General features: G+C 47.7%; 1 protein-coding gene across 38 annotated transcripts in view; it reads left to right on the top strand.

Annotated features, from left to right (window-relative positions):
* DOCK3 (dedicator of cytokinesis 3) overlaps window positions 1-19,295 on the top strand; it is a 437,902-nt gene that overhangs the window by 399,019 nt on the left and 19,588 nt on the right. For all 38 annotated transcript variants that reach the window (XR_011426887.1, XR_011426886.1, XR_011426884.1 and 35 more), the window contains 11 exons: window positions 3,239-3,299; window positions 3,826-3,919; window positions 6,230-6,378; window positions 10,798-10,884; window positions 12,257-12,361; window positions 16,048-16,189; window positions 17,243-17,409; window positions 17,563-17,649; window positions 18,124-18,303; window positions 18,909-18,992; window positions 19,116-19,232. Coding sequence is in view for 34 of the 38 variants with exons in the window: in XM_023621222.2 (XP_023476990.2) it covers window positions 3,239-3,299; window positions 3,826-3,919; window positions 6,230-6,378; window positions 10,798-10,884; window positions 12,257-12,361; window positions 16,048-16,189; window positions 17,243-17,409; window positions 17,563-17,649; window positions 18,124-18,303; window positions 18,909-18,992; window positions 19,116-19,232 (1,273 nt within the window). In the remaining 4 variants the exon portion in view is untranslated. The remainder of the gene's footprint in view (window positions 1-3,238; window positions 3,300-3,825; window positions 3,920-6,229; window positions 6,379-10,797; window positions 10,885-12,256; window positions 12,362-16,047; window positions 16,190-17,242; window positions 17,410-17,562; window positions 17,650-18,123; window positions 18,304-18,908; window positions 18,993-19,115; window positions 19,233-19,295) is intronic.

Here is a 19,295-nt window from a genome sequence, read left to right as displayed (position 1 = left end):
TTACTAAAGGTCAGCCCTATTTGCTGTGGCCTACTAGAAAGAGTGGAAATTAATTTCTTAGGCTCCAAGGCCTAGTTCCAGCTACCTGTTTGATTTCTCTACCTACCTTTCATAAGTAACTCAAACTCATGGCCAAAACCAATTTCTTTCTCCTCCATTTCTTGTCTCCATGATGGTTCCTACAAAACAAAGTTCAGACTCTTTCACGTGTCATCAGAGGCCCTTCATAAACTGGCCTTTGCCCACCTCTCCTGCCCTATCTCCTGCCAATCCCCAATACCCATGCCCTGTATCCCAACCTCCCAGTGCTGCTTCTTGTTAGCATAAAAAGAAAAAGCATGATGTTTATGATAGCTTTCATTTGTTAAAAATATACCATGTGCTTTGTGCTTTACAAACATTGTCTCTAGTCTCATAAGCAGCCCTGAAAGATTGTCCTTGTTTTTACCAATGAGGAAATACCATTGGCAGAAGTGCCATTGCCAGAATTTGAAACCAGATCTATCTGACTCAAGAACCATGCCCTATCTCCTCATCTATGTTGTCGCCACTCACATCCTTCCCTTCAGACTTCTGTACATGCTGTGACCTTCCAACCAACCCCCATCAAGGAGGCTTTCCCAGCCAGCAGCTTACCTGGCTCTCTGTGCGTGCTTCTTGCAGAGCGGGAGTCACACTGATGGCGATCATTTGTCACCTTTCTGATTCATCCAACAGAGGAAAGCCAGCTCCTTGAGGACAGGGACCTTGTCCTTATCTCCCTGTGCCCCTGCATGGAGCCTTGATGATCCCCTGGCAGGTGTGCAATACGTCTTGATTGAATGGATGAACTTACTGGGAAGACCGTGAAGGAACCAAGAAAGTCTCTTCTTCTACCCCAGTGCAGTTTAGTTGAACAAGAACTTACTAAGAAAATAGTTCTTGAAAGCTAAAAAATATATACATTGATTAAACAAATAATCAATAGTTTGTACTCCAGAATGACCTAAGCCTCTTGAGTGTGAGACTCAATTTTAGACTAGCTCAAACCTTAGGTACTCAGAGGAGTACCTCTTCAACTTCTGTGTTAATGTCTTCAACTTTTGTGTGAATCCCAGACACTGTGTATCAGATATAAAGATGCTCAGTGGTAGCAACTATATTTCCCAGGTTAGAAAGCAAAGCCCTAGGAGGGTTTTCTTAGTGCCCTGGAACAGACAGGGTCAGAGTTAGGGTGGCCAAGCCCTTGGGGCTCTAAGTGGAACCTCCACCTGGAAGAGGCAACTGGAGGTTATGGAGCCTTTCTTTCCCAGGCCCCTCCAGTCTCACTGAGGGCTGCCTGGCCGCTGGTCTAGGCCACCACCACTCGCTGCACATAGCCACACCCAGAAAGCTTCAGAAGCCTCTTTCAGGAGTGTTTTCCCTGTTCATCTGTCAGAGAAAGAGTGAAAGAGGGAGCAATGGTTGCACCCAAGTCAGAGGCTTTAAAAGGTGTCCTCTCTTGAGTAGCCACACAGCAAAGAAGAGTCTGCTGTTAGCAGTGCATGGGAGAAGCAGTCGTGGAGCACAAAGGTGTGTTGGAATGCCCCTGGCATCACAGGGTTGTGGCCACTGCTTTTCTGTTAAATTGATTTGGCTGTGAAGTTCTAGCTATGGCCAAACAGAAGGTGACGCCTGAGAAATGTTTCTGATGCTTTCTAGAAAGAAAACATTAAATGCCAAAGTAGCTAGGTGAGATCTCACTACCCTCCAACTTATTGGAGGGACAGGTGCCTCCTGCCACTTCGTGGGTTGCTTGGAACAAGTTGGCCATCTGGCCCTTAGGTTCACTCCTCTTGAAGACTCCTCTTGAAAAGTCACGGCAGTTTCCTGTCCCTCTTAGCACTTAAATGACAGGTTCTGCAGTGCCATGTTCAGCACACCCATGTCTGGCTACTAAGGAACCAGATGCTTTATGGGATAAATGTGCTGATAGGGCACACCTAGAGAGGAGGGCCTTGGTTCCAAACCCCACAGAGCTGCCAGCTCTGACAGGAGCCCTCCAAAGGAGGAAGGACACTTGGCTTTGCAGAATACCATGAGAGTGGTGTGGATTTTCAGTATCCCTTTCTTTCAAAGAATCATCTCAAAGAAGTCATCCTTTTATGTGCTGGGATGCAGCTGGGAAGGTGAGGATAACTGAGTTTGTCAAATGACCATCCAGAGGCTCAGTGACTTGGACTAGGTCTCCTGACTCCCAGCTGTGATGTTCTTCAGTGTGCCCTGTGCCTGTTAGTGGAGCAAAGCCAAGGCACATTCTCCACCTGACCCTAGTGGTCCATAAACTCCCCTTATGCAGCCTTTCCCAAAATCTGCTAACACACAGCTACAGGAGGAACTATATCTTCTCCAGAGCACTGTGCAGTGCCACAGAAGGAGACACAGCATTCAGACGGGACTCTGGCTGGCTATGTGTACAGGAGGCTTCTTGCTAGATTTACAAGTCTGGTTCTCATTCTTCTTCATCACCTTGTGTCAGGCCTCTGCTCTTCCCAGAGAAGCTTGGCTTTGACCAGTCCCCTCTCTCCCTTGGGAAGGATCCATTCTCAGTGTTCCCATTGTTCTGTGTCTCACAGGCCAGCCCTGACCCCCCCATACCCAACTCTGCTCAGCATGAATGCAGCTAAGCCCTGGGTGAAGCTACCCCTAGATCAGAAAGAAGCTCCAAACCCGCTGCTTCTAGTTGGAGGGGGTTCCAAAACCTAGTGCACAGGAAGAAGACCATACGGAGAACAGCCAATGAGGTGGTGAATGTGGCAGCCAATGCCATGGTTGCTCTGGTCAAAGGGTGCCAAGCTAGATCCCTGGAGTGGAGCATCTTGGCTTATATTCAGCACTATCCTACAAAATGAAAGTTACCCTTTAAGGAAAGCTCTGTGCCTCTTCTTTTGGGAACTTGAGGCGTGAACCTTCTACTTTACTGACACACTCTTCTGTGCTGAGGAGAATGGTAGGTATAACTTAGTACCCTGATGTAGCTCTACACTCTGCCACCAGAACAAGGGGTTGAGTTGAACAGAGATCTTTGAATCCTAGGAGTGGGTCCAAAGCTCAGAAGGAGCTCACAGTACAGTCCTCATCTGTGGAATCCCTTCCTGTTGGAGAACATCCTAATCTTGGGTTTGGTCATACTTATGCCTCATTGACACTGCAGTTCTGTGTCTTGTCCCAGAGGCACCACTTTGTGCCATGGAACACTCATCTGTGCTTTCCCTTCCAGGGATTGCATGAAAGGAGAGGAAACAGAGAATAAGAAGATCGGCTGCACTGTTAACCTGATGGTGAGGACATGGGCTCTTCTTCCTGTCTGCCTAGTAGCATGGTTTCTGTCCTGCACTGTGATTGGCTTGGCATTCCTACAATACATGGCTGTAAGCCTAAGAGTTTGAGTCAGGGCATCAGCTCTGTTACTGGTTTCTTGGAGACCTGCACCTCATCAGTCACATTCCCACTTGGGAAAGGAATGAAATGAGCTTCTCTTTGGACAGAGCTCTAGCCTGGCCTCTTGGCAAGGTCCCACAAACTGTGACATACCCTAATTCCCAGTCTTCTCTGATCCCCATTCTGCCCTGGTGCTCTTCCTCTTTCTCACTACTTAGGGCTCCTTCATATCTGCTAGTGGTTCCACTCACAGCAGGTGTGCCACTGGCTGGTCCCTTCTCTTTCTGGTGCTGACTGCCTCCATGGCTTGCCCTCTCCCTCCTGCCAAGCATAACCAGGGCTTTGGCCAGCTGCCTGGAGCTCAGATATGGCCTCCAGAGGTGGCACCCTCTCTCATCTTTATGTGTATTTCGTTCTCTCTTACAGAACTTTTACAAATCTGAGATTAACAAAGAAGAGATGTATATCCGCTACATCCATAAGCTTTGTGACATGCATTTGCAGGCCGAAAACTACACAGGTGAGTGGGAAGCAGAGAGCCATGCCTCCCAGTGAGGACAGACTGGACAAATATGCACAGCTGACAGACAAATGCTCTGGGCTGGTGCCTGCCATATCTTAGCAGAGTATTGGGACCCTTGCTGCCCCCTCAATTCACTCCTTTCCCTCAACTCCTTTGTAACATATGGTGGAGAGAAAGCAGGCCGAACTTCCTCTTGTGCCTTTGTGCCATGTCCTTTGCTGCCTGAGGCTGTAACACTCTCCTTGCCTCCTATCCATTCCCATCTGAGGCCTCAAAGGTGACTTCCAAATTCTGGTGTGCCAGGTTCAGAGCATCCTGAGCTCACTGTCATTCCTCATGACCAGAGCCTTTCTTAGGACCTTCACAGCTAGAGCTAAGTCAGGTCATAACACAGGAACATATGCCTAACCCTGGGACTTCTAGAACTCGCTGGCAGACCTCCCTTGCAGTCTAGGCTCTTCCCCTGCAAAGGCACAGTGGCCCCACATTGAGCTCCCACTGGAGAGTATGGAAAGTGTTCATCTGACTTTCTGTCGGCCCCTTTCATTTTATCTACAATTTAAACCCTTACTAAGGCCTTTTCTAATAGAGCAAACTTAAAAACATTTCAATGTTCCTGTTACACTCTGTTTACAGAGCACCACTCTGAGTCAGGAGGGTATGTGCATGCATGTATGTCCTGCTTGATAACCTTGTGCCATAGGTCCCCCAAAATAGCCACCTTCTTCACTGTGGTGACCAGCTACTACATCTTAGCTCTTGGGCCATAGGACTTAAATTTGTGTGATAGACCAGGAAATTCAAGCTATTCTTGTCCACAAACATTACTAGAATTAGATGGATTTCTAGAAACACAGAATCTTCCTTCCTTATCTCTAGATGTTAGAGAGTGTTTGGCATAGATGCCACCTTTTCTGACAACACAGCTTGGCAAGAATTAAATTTGAAATGACTGGGCTGAATTTGCCATTCTCCACGTCCACTTCCAGCCATGATCCCAGCAACCCTCAGAGACAGCAGCAAAGTGACAGACTGTGATAAATTCCACGTATCAGTAGAGGCATATACTAAACTTCTGGAGAACTGAGCCACGACTGAGAGGCTAGGTCAGGAATTTAGACAGAGAGAGTGCTGAGCCTTGTCTCTGGTGACCTCGGGAATGACGTCTGAAAAGAATATAGGCAGGGAAGGAAAAGCTTTCATATGGCTTTCTAAGCTCAAGAGGGAGGCCCTGAGTGCCTCAAGGGCTTGTCTTCAGAGAGGAAAGCCTTCCTGGATCCAGTGAGAAGGTGTGTGCATCCCTGGGCAGGAGGATCCAGTGGCCAGAGCACAGGCAGAGAGGCAAGGATGGGGAGGAGACTAGAGAGTGTCTGCAGGCAAGTGGGCCTAGCTAAAACTGGAAGTGGGTCACAAAAAAATTAGAAATAAAATTATTTATGGTCATGGGGAGCAGACTTGAGTAGGGCCTTGAAAGTTGGGCAAGAACTAGAACTAATTAACTTGCCAGTAGGAGATGCCCACTAAAAATGAGCAAATAGAACAGGAAAGAACAGACTGTGTAATGAGGATCCTAAGCAGTGGCTGTAATTCAGTGTGACTCATTCCTTGGAATTTAGGAAGCCACAGTATTGAGCTACTGTTGTCTTATATAACCCTCTCTAACTGTTCCACATGTAGGGTAAGGTGTCACTGGGCCTTTGCCCTGGGTCCAGAATCAACCTCCAGGAATAGAGCTTCTGGCTCCAGGCCCATCACTCAGTTACCACCATTCACACTCTCTCTCTGGTCCTATTAGAAACAATAGAGAAGAAGAGAAAAGGTCATTCCCAGGCTCATGCTAAGGAAAGAAAATGGAGCTGGAGGCATTGAGGCTGGCTTAGGGAGGGCTAAGAGAAGCCTTGATCAGTGCTCACCCCTGAGAACCACTTCTGATAAGCTTAGAAAGGAAGCTCTAGTCAGGTGAGTAAAAAGGAGCCCAAGAGCTCTCTCTGATATGTGTGTGTCTCCCAAAGCAAGGCAACCTGTGCAGACTCTCAGGTAGCTGGGCCATACTTTATGTGGAGCCCAGAACAGATGACCAGGCTGTGGGAGGAAGGTGTCTACTAGGATTTTTTGTTCCTTCATGCTGTGGTCACCAGTTATTGGCTGTCTGGGCAGCCCCTCTATCTCACTTTTGGTATCCAGTGTCCCAGACCTGGGTTGCACATGCCTTGCCCTGGCATACTGCTTAGCCCAGTCCCCTGCACCAGGCTGCTCCTGGACCCCTGATAAGAAGCCCCTGGACCTCTATATTGCCTCCCCCCACAGAGGCTGCATTCACTCTTCTCCTCTACTGTGAGCTGCTGCAGTGGGAGGAACGGCCACTGCGGGAATTCCTCCACTACCCATCTCAGACAGAGTGGCAGCGGAAGGAGGGACTGTGCCGCAAGATCATCCACTACTTCAACAAAGGCAAGGTAGGTATCATTAGGCAAGTCTTTCAGCCCCTCAGCTTCCGCTGTAATGCATGGCATCTCAACACTGTAGGGATGGCAGCAGCTGCAGAGGGTGGTGTGTGGAATGGTGAGTGGGTGGATGCCTGTGTGTGCATCAGATTTGGAGGCAGCATGATTTTCTCTGAGGAAAAAAAATAACAGCTTAATTCTGTGGCTTGAAAGCCAATTCCAGATTAGGGGTTAAGAGACAACCCCACATACCAGCTTTGCACATCTATAAATGCTAGTGCTACTACAGCAGAGGCTTTTGGGCCCCCACTTGTATTTATTAGACTTACTTAAAGAATTGATGTGGCTTTCTAATCTGCCATAGAAAAAATGAATGGATTTTAGCCATAACCAAAGGAGGCCTATACTGCCTCTTACTGGGACGTGTTCTTGCCTTGAATTTCCCTTCCTCATAGCACAGCCTGGGCTTCTCTCATTGGGGTTATTCTCCATAAAACTCAATTCTGTAGGATTGGCAGGCATTGTCAGCATTGGTTCAGACTTCCTTGGGGCTTCTTGGCCATCCTGTTCCCATCTCTAGGGGAGCTCCTTGTGGGGCCCCCTCACCACCTACTTTTGAGTATGGGCCATACACTGGAAAGGCTGAGATTGTGTAACTTGTTGAGGCTGTTCTTTCATTACTCAGCTTTGAGCTTGTTTTCAAAAGCTGAACTAGGATCATCTGGGGAATTGTAGTGGCTGAGTCCCTGACTCAAATAGAAATTGGTTTTTAAAAATGAGTTTTTTCACCATAAAAAAGAAAGGTTTAAATGTTAATGATTTTTGCCCACAAATCAGAAAACATTCATCAGTTTTACATAACATAAGAGGCTTTTGTATTTGCCAGAAACGTTGACCCATGTGGGGAATGCACTTGCAAGCAAGAACCTTTCCAAAACCCCAGGAGCTCTTGTGTAACCTAGCCCAGAAAGGAGGCCCATGCTCAGCTCTCAGCCAGCCACGTGTGACTAATCCACAGTGCTGGCCCAAAGGCCCCTCTCCTTTCTGGTCCAGGGCTGGACTTAGGGCCCCCTGGCAGCACTCTTTTAGGGCTATCTTCCTGGCACCTGGGCCACTTGGAGCTGCAACTTAACCCACATACCCAGCAAGCACTCCCAGCTCAGGGGGAATGGCACAGGCCTGGTAGAGCTTGGTAGAGCATGAGTGCTTTTAGTGTATTAGTTCTCTTTTTCCATGGGCACAGAGTGCAGAGTGGAGTGTTATCCTAATCTGATTGAGACTACCAGTGGGACATGTAAGCATTAATGGCCCCCTCTTCATCCCACGCTACAGTAGTATTTAGAAAATCTGGTTTAGTATGGACAAGGAAATGAAATGCAAAACCTGCCTGAGTATTGTGGATGAGCAGGAAGGAAAGAAGGATTGGGAGGCTCCATAGGTCATCTCCTCAGGGATCTCCCACTTCTTCTAGCAACCCTGCCTTTGCTGTGAATTGCTGAGAGAACAGGTTCTGTGCTGAGTACAGACCACTCAGTGAGCCATTTCCTGAGCTCATTCTCAAAGGGATGTTTATCAGATTCATTCTCTTGGGCTCATACAGAAGGTCCCACTTTCTATTTCTGTGCCTCAGTACCTGATGGAACCCAGTGAGTAGGGCTAACCAATTCTTGAAAGCATTCAGAGTTCTTTTTAATGGCTCCAGAAAAGCAAAACCTGGCTGCTACAGGAAAAGTGCTCCTGTAGGGTTCTTGACACCCGGAGAAAAGCTACTTTGGCAGCAGGAGGAGGGCAGGAAAAGGAGAAGGCTCCAGGGAGGGGGCAGATAAAGGGGTTCTAGCACTGCCAGCACACCCTGCCTCACAAGCCAGGCCCTCCTAAAGTTTCTTCCACACACTCCCAGCCTCTCTGTTATCTTCTTAGACAACCTAATCTCCTTTGGTCCCATGTTTATTTCCTGAGTACCCAGAAGGACTGAGTCAGAAGTTCAACTCATTGCCATAGCCTAACCCTGAGCCATTCTCTCCAATGGTGAGGTGGTTAACCTAGGAAACTGCTCGAAGGTAAACTAGGCTTCGGTCCACGGAAAGTCAGCTCTCTCAGGCCAACAAGGAGACAGGCACTTCAAAGGGATAGGGTGTGGCAGAGTGGGAGTTGAAAGAAGGAAGGGGAGGTGTGAAGATGGGAGCTGGTCCTTCATCACAGGGCAGAGGGATCAGACAGGAAGGGAAGCTGGACAGAGTCCTCTGGCCGCCGTGTATCTAGGACACAGACCATTAGGACTAGACCAGCCTTCTCTGTGGGGGTAAGCTTGGGCTCTTCCTGCTTGGAGTGTGGGATGCAATTGCCCATACTCCTTTGAGGGAATGATGAGTCTGTTGCTTCTAATATGTTGTATGTAAACAGAAGTACAAAGACTGCTAGTCTTGAGTCCCAGGCCTTTGCCTTCCTTTCCAGTTTGATTAAAGTGAGGCCTAAGTCATTGCAACTTTTGTGCCATCCCTGTCAGAGAGCAACTAGGATTTGTAAAAGCACACATCTGCCAGAGCTGGTAGAAGTGATTAGATTTCATACACTGGTAAGGGGTTTTAGAGTTGTTTTGCCTCCTGCCAGAAGGAAGGAAAACAAGCGAAAACGTGTAGATGGGGATGCACTGTGCCTGCAGCACATTTCCTGCCAGTGTTCAGAGGCAGCTCTCAAAGCCCCCAGCCCACCAGTGTTCCAACACAACCTCTCAAGGCTGGCAGAGGGTCTTAAAACTCTTAGTCCCGGCTCACTATAAAGATAAGTGTGGGGTTGGGGGAGGGCTTGGAGCAGCGGGGTTACAAATTAGGGCAGAGATGACAGCAAGGCAGATGAGCATTGATCCCAATAGGGGAGAAGACCTGCTTTACTGGGAGCTACTGTCAGCAGGCAGAGTGCCTTTAGCCATACATGGGGCTCTCATCACCTAAATGAGTAGTTCTCCGTGGGGTGCTCTTGTCAGGCTAGCCAGAAGTCTGCATACTGCTCAGCTGCTTAGCCAGCTGCCTGCCAGGCAGGCCCTGTTGTGGGCCCTTGGCTTAAACCTACCCTAGCAGCTCTTGGAGCCAGGGAGAGGACTGATGTGTGCCCCTTTGAAAGCTTTCATATGGAGATGTAAGAGGCTTTCTAGCTTGCGGAGGCAGAGGCATTGTAGTGGGCAAGGAATCGGGGTCTATTTAAAATTCTCTTTGGTTTGTTTCAATCTTATTAGTGGTTCAGTTTCAATCCATATGGCATTAATTTCTTTAAAGGATAGAAATAATATGCTCTTTTTGAGAAACACAGTCCCAAATGAAATAGTATTGTCCTTCTCCTGGATGCTATTTCAAATAGTATTTTTAAAAAATATAGTCCTTATTGTTTAAACATTCATACTGAAATATTTGTGGGTGAAATTCTATGATGTCTGAGATTTGCTTCAAAAACTATGGGGAGGAGTAAGTAGATGGGATATGAATGATACAGGACTGGCCATGAGTCGGTCATTATTAAGGCTGGGTAATGAGTACCTAGGGGTTCATTCTTCTATTCTATTTTTCTATATGCTTAAAATTTCATAATAAAAAATTTTTAATTAGTACTTAGAAGCTGGCGAGAAGAATCTGGCTAAAATATCAAGAAACTGACGATTCCCAATCTAACCAAGAGAAAAAGCACTATATTAAAAAGAGAAGGAAATGAACAATATGGCCCCTTAGTGAAGGCCACTGCAGCCTTCCTCAGGCACCTGTTAGATGGGCCTGTCACCATAACAAGAGCCATACCACAGAAACAGCCTGGAACCTGACTAGGCAAGGATCATCTGAAGCCTACTTTAAGATTTGAAGCTTTCTGTAAGGGAAACTGGCAGGCCTACTACCAAGTCCTTGGATAGCCACTTCTTGCTTGGTTTCCATAATTTTTTCTGAGCTTATATGATTTTAATTTAGAAGTCATTGTTTCCTTCACTGACTGAATCATTAAATAAATCTTTATTAAGTGCCTGCTCATTCTTGGCACGGTTCTAGGCTCTGAGGCTAAAGTAAATAAACAGAGTCCCTACTGTCCTGCAGTTTATCATCTAATTGAGACTAATACAACAAAAAAGTAAATACTTTTTTTAAATAAGATAACTTCAGAGTAATGAAACAGAAAATGGATGGGGAAGTGCCTGTCATTGACGAGATAGAGAAAGGCCTCTTGGAAGTGGAGACGTTTGAGTAGAAATCTGAAAGCTGTGCCTTGAGCTAGAAAGCCACAGTGCTGTCCAGTGCTGTCTGTTGTGCTTTACAAATTGGTTTTGACCATATATTCTTTGTGACATATGAGTTTCAGGAGGCCTTTTGTTGTACTCCCTGATGAGTTTGATGTGGGCTTGGGTGTTCCAAGGATGCCTGAGGTGCTGAAGCCTTCTTCCTATTTCTGATGCAGAGCTGGGAGTTTGGGATCCCACTGTGCAGGGAGCTGGCGTGTCAGTATGAGAGCCTCTACGATTATCAGAGCCTCAGCTGGATTCGGGTGAGCTTTGCCCCTTCCCCAACCCCAACCCTAACTGGAGGTGACAGAATTCTCCTCACATCAGTTTCCAAGTGAGCATTCACTTGCGGGCCCAGCCCTTGGTTTAGTGGTATGGACAGTACAGAAGCAGAAGCCAAGGTTCCTGCCTTCAAGGTGCTTGCAATCTGGCCGAGGAACCAAACACACACTTGATAAATGATCGTATGATCCAGACTCAAGGACACTAGTGCTCAAGGAAGGGAGAAGCAACATATGCAGGATAGGATGGGGGTTTCAAGGAGAAGGTGGCAGCTCAACTTCATGAAGAAGCTTTTCCTTAAATGATTCTGTTCAGGGATGCTTCATCTGAAAACTTTGTAAAATCTTTCCCTGTTTTAGCTTGTGGTCACTTTCAACCACCTTGTTAATACTCCTTTCTTTGAAGCAAAATATTCAAAAATTAAGCGAATTGCCCCATGCACTTTGAAGGTCTCCACTAAATTTTTCCTGGTTGTTGGTACCAGGTTCTGAATCATAACAGCTGCTGCGTTCGTTGGCAAAAAGAGATCAGAAATGTCAGCTCACCCTCGTCCTGCACCTTTGTCAGTGTGACTAGCTCTGCTGTGTGGTTCTCTAGCAGTGGCTTCTTGACTGGGCCTTGAAGGCCTCTGCTTCCTGGCAGGCTGGCTTGATTGAATGCATTAGAGCTATCTTCCCAAAGTTCAGTGAGCTTTTCTGAATGTGAAGCCAGGTCAGCCAAGACTTAAAAACTTCCTGACCTTGGTAATGCCAGACATCATGGATTTTAGTTTAACTTTTAAACTTTAAAATGTCCTAAACTGAAACCAGTACCAGTGATGCTGGCAATTGAGTGCTTCCTCACTTCCTCACTGACAATCTTTAGTCAGATAATAGATGAACAAGAGCAATGCAGTTGGACTGATGTGAAATGGTGCTGAGAATTGCTGTTAGCCACCTTTAAGCAACACTAGCCAGGGGTCAATTGGTGTAGTGAATATCAGTCAAAACCAGAAATTCCTGGAGGAAAAAAAAGTCCATGTTAAACTTGTGCCACTGAAAGTGCAGGAAGCCTGGGTCTCTGTGGGTCCATGACCACCCACTGGGAAGGACACTCAGAGCAGCCTCTCAGGACTGCAGTGGGCAAGCCTGTCCCCACCCCACCCTCAGATGACAGCGGAGGAGGAGTGCTTCCTCTTCCATCATGTGGCTTCCTTGGGAGAGGCTGATCATGGCTAGGGGCTCACTCTTTATCTAGACTGAGTTACCATGTTCTCTTTCCAAAAAACAATGTCTACTTGGGCCTAGAAGTACTTGCTTTGGACACCACTAGAAGTCAAGTCAACCTGAAGGCAACTGCCTTTCTCATTCACAGAAGATGGAGGCCAGTTACTACGACAACATCATGGAGCAGCAGCGTCTGGAGCCTGAGTTCTTTCGGGTCGGCTTCTATGGCAGAAAGTTTCCTTTCTTCCTTCGGGTGAGTTCCTTCAGGTAGTCATAAGAACTTCTGTCATATTTTACACATAATTCATTCATAACCTGTTCTCCTTTTTTTTACCTTTTTGTCTATTCTACTGAATACTTCTTGTTTTGAAAGACTGAGCAGTCAACAAAAGGTATTTGGCTTTATTTGGCTGAACTGGCTGCCAAGTTTAGACTCTGTTTAACTCTGCTGTACTATTTCGTAACAATCTGGAGTGTATGAAGGTGGTTTTCTTACCAAATCAACCAAGTTCCTTTAGGAAATGACCAGAGTCTGAGAATGTCCCATAGACATAGTTAGAAACCTTCCAACTTCTGCCTCCATTGCCTAGAATCCTCCATTGTGACTGTTCTCAGCCAGACAGGACACCAGTACAGCCCTGACCTCGACAGCAGGCTGGCCTTTTGGGGTCTGTCATTTAAGATGTTGGTTCTTCCCACTGGCTGCACTGTAGGCTGTGCAGCCAGGACGGAGAACTGCTGATTTGAGAGAACCCAGAGGACAGTCCCCTTTGCTCCTAGGACTTGTGAGAATTGCCAAATATTGGCTTGGCTGTGGAAAGCCTTTTCTATGCAGCCAGTTCTCTGGCCCAGGATGATGGCAGCCATTTCTCTCCACTGTTCCCTGGAAAGCTGAACTGGGACAGTGGAAAGAATGACTGAGCATAGGCATATTGACACCTATTGAATAGTTGTGATTTTCTTCTTTATTCAGCACAAGCCAGAGGCTTCAGGAGGAATCAGCAAGGGCTTTTGTAGGCTGTAGCCCATAGGGATTCATTGTTCTCAGATGACCTAAATGAAGCTGTGTTGATGAAAGGTCCCTGGGGCTGCAGTTGAGACCTAAGACTATCTCTGATTGTCCCCAGTTCCAATATCTTACTAAAGTTCACTGTCCACAAGTCTCAGTGAGCAGCTGGGAAAGTTCATAGGATCCCTTTGATATGTTTGGGATCCTGTCTTATTGGAGAAATTGCTTTAACCAGTGAGCAATAATAAGTTTGATATCACATGGAAGGGCAACTGGGCTTAATGGTTACTTTAAAAAAGCCAGTCTGTTAGCAACAGAGTCCAGACTAACCACATTTCAGATGTAAGGCAGGTCAGTTAGCACATTTCCTGAGCAGTAATCATTCTAATCTAAAAGTAAAAATAATTTCAGTAGGAACTAGTAATACTGACAGGGACAGCAAGCACACTCTGCCTAATTGTGATCCCCAGGAAGCTTCTAATTCCGTTCCACAGGAATGTTTCTAGTAGCAGAATGTGAATGAGTAGAGGACCTCCTTCACTCTCTAGGGACTGTCCAGCCCAGACATTTCAGAAGTAGCATAATTTGTTGCCCTCATCAGCATAGATCATACCACAGCAGTGGAGGTAGAGGTCAGCAGAAGAGAAGGAATAAATTGTACAAGAATTAGAAACCAAAAGCATCTTTAGAAAGTTTTCTGACAAACTAATGATTCTTGCCCTGTAACTTATTTCTTTTTCATTTTGTCTTTGTAAATTATGCTTTATTGTCATTTTATTTTCCTTGTTTAGTGCCACAATCTGTACATCATAAACCAGATTTTAGTCTAAAACATCATTATTTTGGATATTACAAAATCAGGCCCTGGCGTCCCCCATTTCTGTCCCTGCCAAACAGGAGGTCTCCATCATAGTACAGCCTGGTTCCCCCCACCTCATGTTCATGTCACAAGGCACATCAGTGTCTCAGGGCTCTCAGAGCTTTCTGACAAGTAGGATCTGGCATAGAACCTGCATCTGAGCTACCCAAACAATGCTCACAAGTGACGGTCTGAATGTTCAGACATGGTTTCAAGGGGGCCAGTAATGGAGGAAGAATAACAATGGGTGTTAGGAAATGTCACCCATCAGTCTATCCACATCTCCACATGAGGAGCAGTCCCTAGGAGCTATGTTTCATACATGCAAATCTACCTAGTCTAGCCACATGCTGCCTTCCCTTCCCTCAGCTGGTCACAGTTTGTGCCAAATACAGTAAGTCCCAGTGGAGGTAGCTGTTTACCTTGTAGATGGCAAGGACAAAGTGCAAAGCAGTGACAGCCAGATCTGCCTTGTGTAGGGATGCTGGAGCTCTCACTCGCGCAAACTTGAAACTGACAACCAGCCTCAAGGTCAACACTATGTACCTTTCTCCTGCTGGGTCTTCCAGCAGGCTAGGCTACCGCCTCACCTTCCCTGAGCACACAGGCCGTCTATTACTTTAACTTTGTCAGCTTGGTTTCTCTGGACCATCTGCCTACCTCGCTTCACAAATGTGATTATCTACTAATCTGCACAGAGACAGGAAAACATCCAGCCCTCCCTTCTTGGGGGAATTTCTGTTTCTCTTCACTTGACCCATGAACAGACACTGGTGAGGATTGTACCTTTGCAACTAGATATGAAAAGACAGATTCTTCACAATTACCTTCTTTGTCAGTTCTGCATGTCAGTCAAGGGACTTAGAAATACCTCTGTCTTTTGACTGGTCTATTCCACTGGAGAGGCCAGGCTGCTCCCCCTGACCTTGACTTGCCTTCTAGTGTTGCCATTCCATTCTGATCCATCCAGACATGTGGCCCAGCCTTAGCTGAGTTCTCCTATAGTAAGAGGGGAAGTGAAAAGGGAGCAGAAATCCTATCCCAAAACGTCTGAGGTCCTGCAAGGCCTGACCTGTGATCATCCCTGTACCAGGAAGCATATGGCTGGCCCTGTAGAACTTCTTTCTCTATCTTCCTCTGAAGGCATGCCAGGAGGGGCTGCCAATGCTTGACACCACTTTGTCAAAGTGGATCTGGTGAGGCACCTGGCTGGGCAGACAGATGTGACCAGAAGGCTTCAGAGGAACCTCCTCTAGCCACTCACTCTTGACCGCTGTGAGGTAGACAAAGCAGCAGGATCAAAGGTGCCTTGTCATGACTTCAATTCACAGAGAGAAAAACTGCAACCTAACTCAAACCAAATATGATGTAACGCAAGATTTTAAGAAATGTGTAGTTAGAATGATAGCAATTTGTTCTGCTGACAGATTTGCAAAGGATTTGCTACAATAATTAATCACTGAATACTGGGCAACGTTTAGACTCTTCCTCCCAGCTGACAAAAGGGATCCTTCAAAGCATGCTCCTGATCACCCCCCTTTCTGAAATTATTTGGTGGCACACATAGTGATCACACACACTTTGGCACACACCTGCAGGCCTCTTCAGTCACCTTCCCACCAGTCTCCACGTGCACCCTCCGTCCAATTGCACCTTTTCTTGTCTTGGCTGTTGTCCCTTGGTTGTCACTGTGCCCACATAGATTGCCCTTCTCCACTCCTCTCTACCAAGCTAACCCAGGTGGACCTTTCAGGACTCTTTTCAGGCATGGTTTTTTTCTAAAATCCCACCTCCAACCTTGCACCCCTTCCTGGGTAAGGTGCCCTCTCTCCTCCAAGCTTCTGCAGCATGTGCCCCACCCCCAGGGCTGCCACCTCACTGTGCAGTTCTCCCTTCTTCTGTCCCTCTTCCTACTTAACCATCATTTCCCTTAGGACGGGGATTGAGTGCTGTGCCCCATGCCTGCCACAGGATTCCTAGAACATGTTTGTGAAATGAGTAACTGCTGACACCCATGTTTAGGTTGGGGGCTACAGGCAAGGCATAGAGTGTGCTCTCATGTTTGCGGCAGAACAAAGAATATGTGTGCCGTGGCCACGACTACGAGAGGCTGGAGGCCTTCCAGCAGAGGATGCTCAGCGAGTTCCCACAGGCCGTCGCCATGCAGCACCCCAACCACCCTGATGACGCCATCCTGCAGTGTGACGCCCAGTGTATCTTTTGACACTTGGTGGGGGAAGAAATGCTGGGGCCCTGGGAGGTGAGGCCCACCGGTCAGCTGCCCTTCTGCCATGTTGTTGGCCTTACAGGCTAGGTTACCCATAAGTCCTGAACCAGAGTATATCCTCATCACTAAGCCCACACTCATGCCTCACAGAGGAGGCTGTGGCATGCCTTCAGCCATGGAGGGCTTAGTCATCATCAGGGCTTCAGGGGGACCCTTATCCCTCAGGCTGGTTGCTACCAGCACCTTATTCCCCCAATCCTGCCCTCTGAGAGACCTGCCTAGGCAGCCAGGAACAATCACTACACAGGGTGATTTGGACTCCCACCATGATTTGTGCCACAGGGATGCCAAAAATTCTGTGCCCTGCTCCACTCCCATGTGCACCTGTTATTATCTCTCATCTTTGTCAGGAGAACTGAGGCAGAACCCCAGGGTTAGGGGCAGAGGGAGTGGGGAAAGAGATAGGGGGTGTGCCTGTAGTCTTGGTGGCACTTGAAAGTCTGAATGCAAACACTGGCCTGCCCCTCATCCCCCTGACACAGCTTCCTTGGAAGCCTTATGACAGTTACTATGACTGTGGCAAGCTTATTCCAGAGAAGGGAGGGCAGGTGGACTCCCATATGTTGTCTCCCCACAAAGACCCCAAAGAATATTTTATTAAAATGTTGTTTTGCAGTAAATACAGTTTACCTACAGTGGGCAGGCCCAGGCCCTTGCAGCTTTCTCACTCCTGAGGGGTGGGGCACCTGCATTCTCCTGAACCCTTTCCCCTTCTTTCTTAAAGGGGCACTGAAAAACACTTGGCCATTGACATCTCACCTTGGCTGAGTGCTCAGGAGATTCACTGCTGTAGCAGAGAGAGGTACAGATAGGGAGATCTGGTCTAACTGTGCTTGGATCTCATCTTCCCCTTGAGATGCTGCTGCTGCCGGTAGAGAACTAGGGCTACAGTGTTCTCTCCTTTGAGGGGATGACAGGAGTCACCTACTCAGGTCCATCTCTCTGGCAAGTCTGGGTTTACCCTTCACTTCCTGCCCAGACTTGCAGATCTATGCAGTGACGCCCATTCCAGATTATGTGGATGTCCTACAGATGGATAGGGTCCCGGATCGAGTCAAGAGCTTCTACCGTGTCAACAATGTGAGGAAGTTCCGGTACGACAGGCCTTTTCACAAAGGCCCCAAGGACAAGGAGAATGAATTCAAGGTGAACAAATCTAGGAAAGCAGAGGGAGGGCTTATAGCGAGGCCAGAGGCCAGCCCCTCTTTCTCGGGAACTCCTTACTGTCTCATCCTTCAAGCAGGTGGGGTGTGGCAAAAATTGCCTAATGGCCTGTACCTGCCTATGCCCTCCCTACAGAGCCTGTGGATTGAGCGTACCACGCTGACCCTGACCCACAGTTTGCCTGGCATCTCTCGGTGGTTTGAAGTGGAGAGGAGGGAACTGGTGAGACACATTTCAGATGGGGCTGATCTTCACAGCTGCTCCCTCAGCCCTGGCTTTGGGGACCTTTCTCTAAGGACTGAAGAAAGAAAGCGAGCTTTGGCCGCCTGCCTGGCCTAGGCTCCCACAGGCCCATTCTGTGCTGGGGGCTCTATATACCTTCTCTCATTTAAACCTCACAACACCCCTAAGCAGCAGGTGTTTTTAATCTCCCAGCTTACAGATGCAGAAACTGCTCTCTGAGGTTCAGGATGCCAGAGCTCTCTGACTTCAGAATTGGTGCTCTTCACTATTTGCTGTACTTCTAAGTGCCTACAAATCAAAAGAGAACATTAGAAAGGGCCCAGGGAGTCTCCAGTCCACAGGAACAAGGGTGGGGAATCAGCATCCCAGGTCTTAGATCCCTGCTGTCAGGGCTGTGATGAGGGAGGGGTTATCATTGTGCCTTGGATGATGTTATACACTGTGTGCCTCCAGGTGGAGGTGAGCCCACTGGAGAATGCCATCCAAGTGGTTGAGAATAAGAACCAGGAGCTGCGGGCCCTGATCAGCCAGTATCAACACAAGCAGGTGCACAGCAACATCAACCTGCTGAGCATGTGCCTGAATGGCGTCATCGATGCAGCAGTTAATGGAGGCATTGCACGCTACCAAGAGGTGAGCTGAGGCCCTAGACCAAACCCACACAGGCAGCCTGGCTGGGAAGGTGGTTCTTAGGCTCCTCTTCTTGAGATTCCAGCCTCCTAGGATAGTCTTCCCAACTAGCCCTCTCCTGGCTGTGCCTCAGCTGACTGAGGATGGTCCTGGGATGAGGCTTTAAGCTCTCTACTTCTGTGGCACAGCTCTCTGGTAGAGCCTTTCTTCCTTTTTATTCTTCCTTTATTAAACCCATCTGATTATGGAAGGATGTTAAGTGGCCTCCAAGAGGAGCCCTGGAGCCCAGCACTTTACAAGTAACGAGCTGTGGGCTGTCTAAGAGACTAGACACCCTGGCCACTACCCAGGCCATCCAGTCTTAAGGGACCGGGACCAGCATCCAGGCTTAAATGACTTAGCCACCATCAGTCCTTCTTAGATGCAAAAAGCATACCTGTGATTGCAAGATGTTCAAGCAGGCCAGGCTAGAGCTGTGTTGGTGTGTGTACCTGTGAGGAGGCAGCCCAGCTGTCTTTCAGGTGGCATCTTCAGACTCAAGTTTCCTGGGCCCCATCTAACTAATAGTCCTGGGAAGAGTCTTCCTGACTTGGCCTTTCCTTTCACAGGCCTTCTTTGATAAAGATTACATCACCAAACACCCAGGAGATGCTGAGAAGATCACCCAGCTCAAGGAGCTTATGCAGGAGCAGGTATGTCTTGCAGGGCTTGGAGGCCAGTGGCCAGGAGGGAAAGGCTTTGCAAAATAGGATGGCTTCAGTTCTCAAGGGCTGTTTCCTGGCTTAACAGAGTGCCCTTGTCTGTCTCTCTAATAGGTCCATATCCTTGGAGTCGGACTGGCAGTTCATGAGAAGTTTGTGCACCCAGAAATGCGCCCTCTGCATAAGAAACTGATAGATCAGTTCCAGATGATGCGGGCCAGTCTCTACCATGTAAGCTGATCCCTGTCCTGCCCCTGCAGCAGTAGAAGCAGGTGTCCCTTCCTCCAGACCTGT

The sequence above is a fragment of the Equus caballus genome, chromosome 16 (genome assembly GCF_041296265.1).
Source record: "Equus caballus isolate H_3958 breed thoroughbred chromosome 16, TB-T2T, whole genome shotgun sequence".
NCBI classification, from domain to species: Eukaryota; Metazoa; Chordata; class Mammalia; order Perissodactyla; family Equidae; genus Equus; species Equus caballus.
The sequence above is the reverse complement of the archived record's forward strand: the minus strand, read 5'-3'. Positions and strand labels throughout refer to the sequence as shown.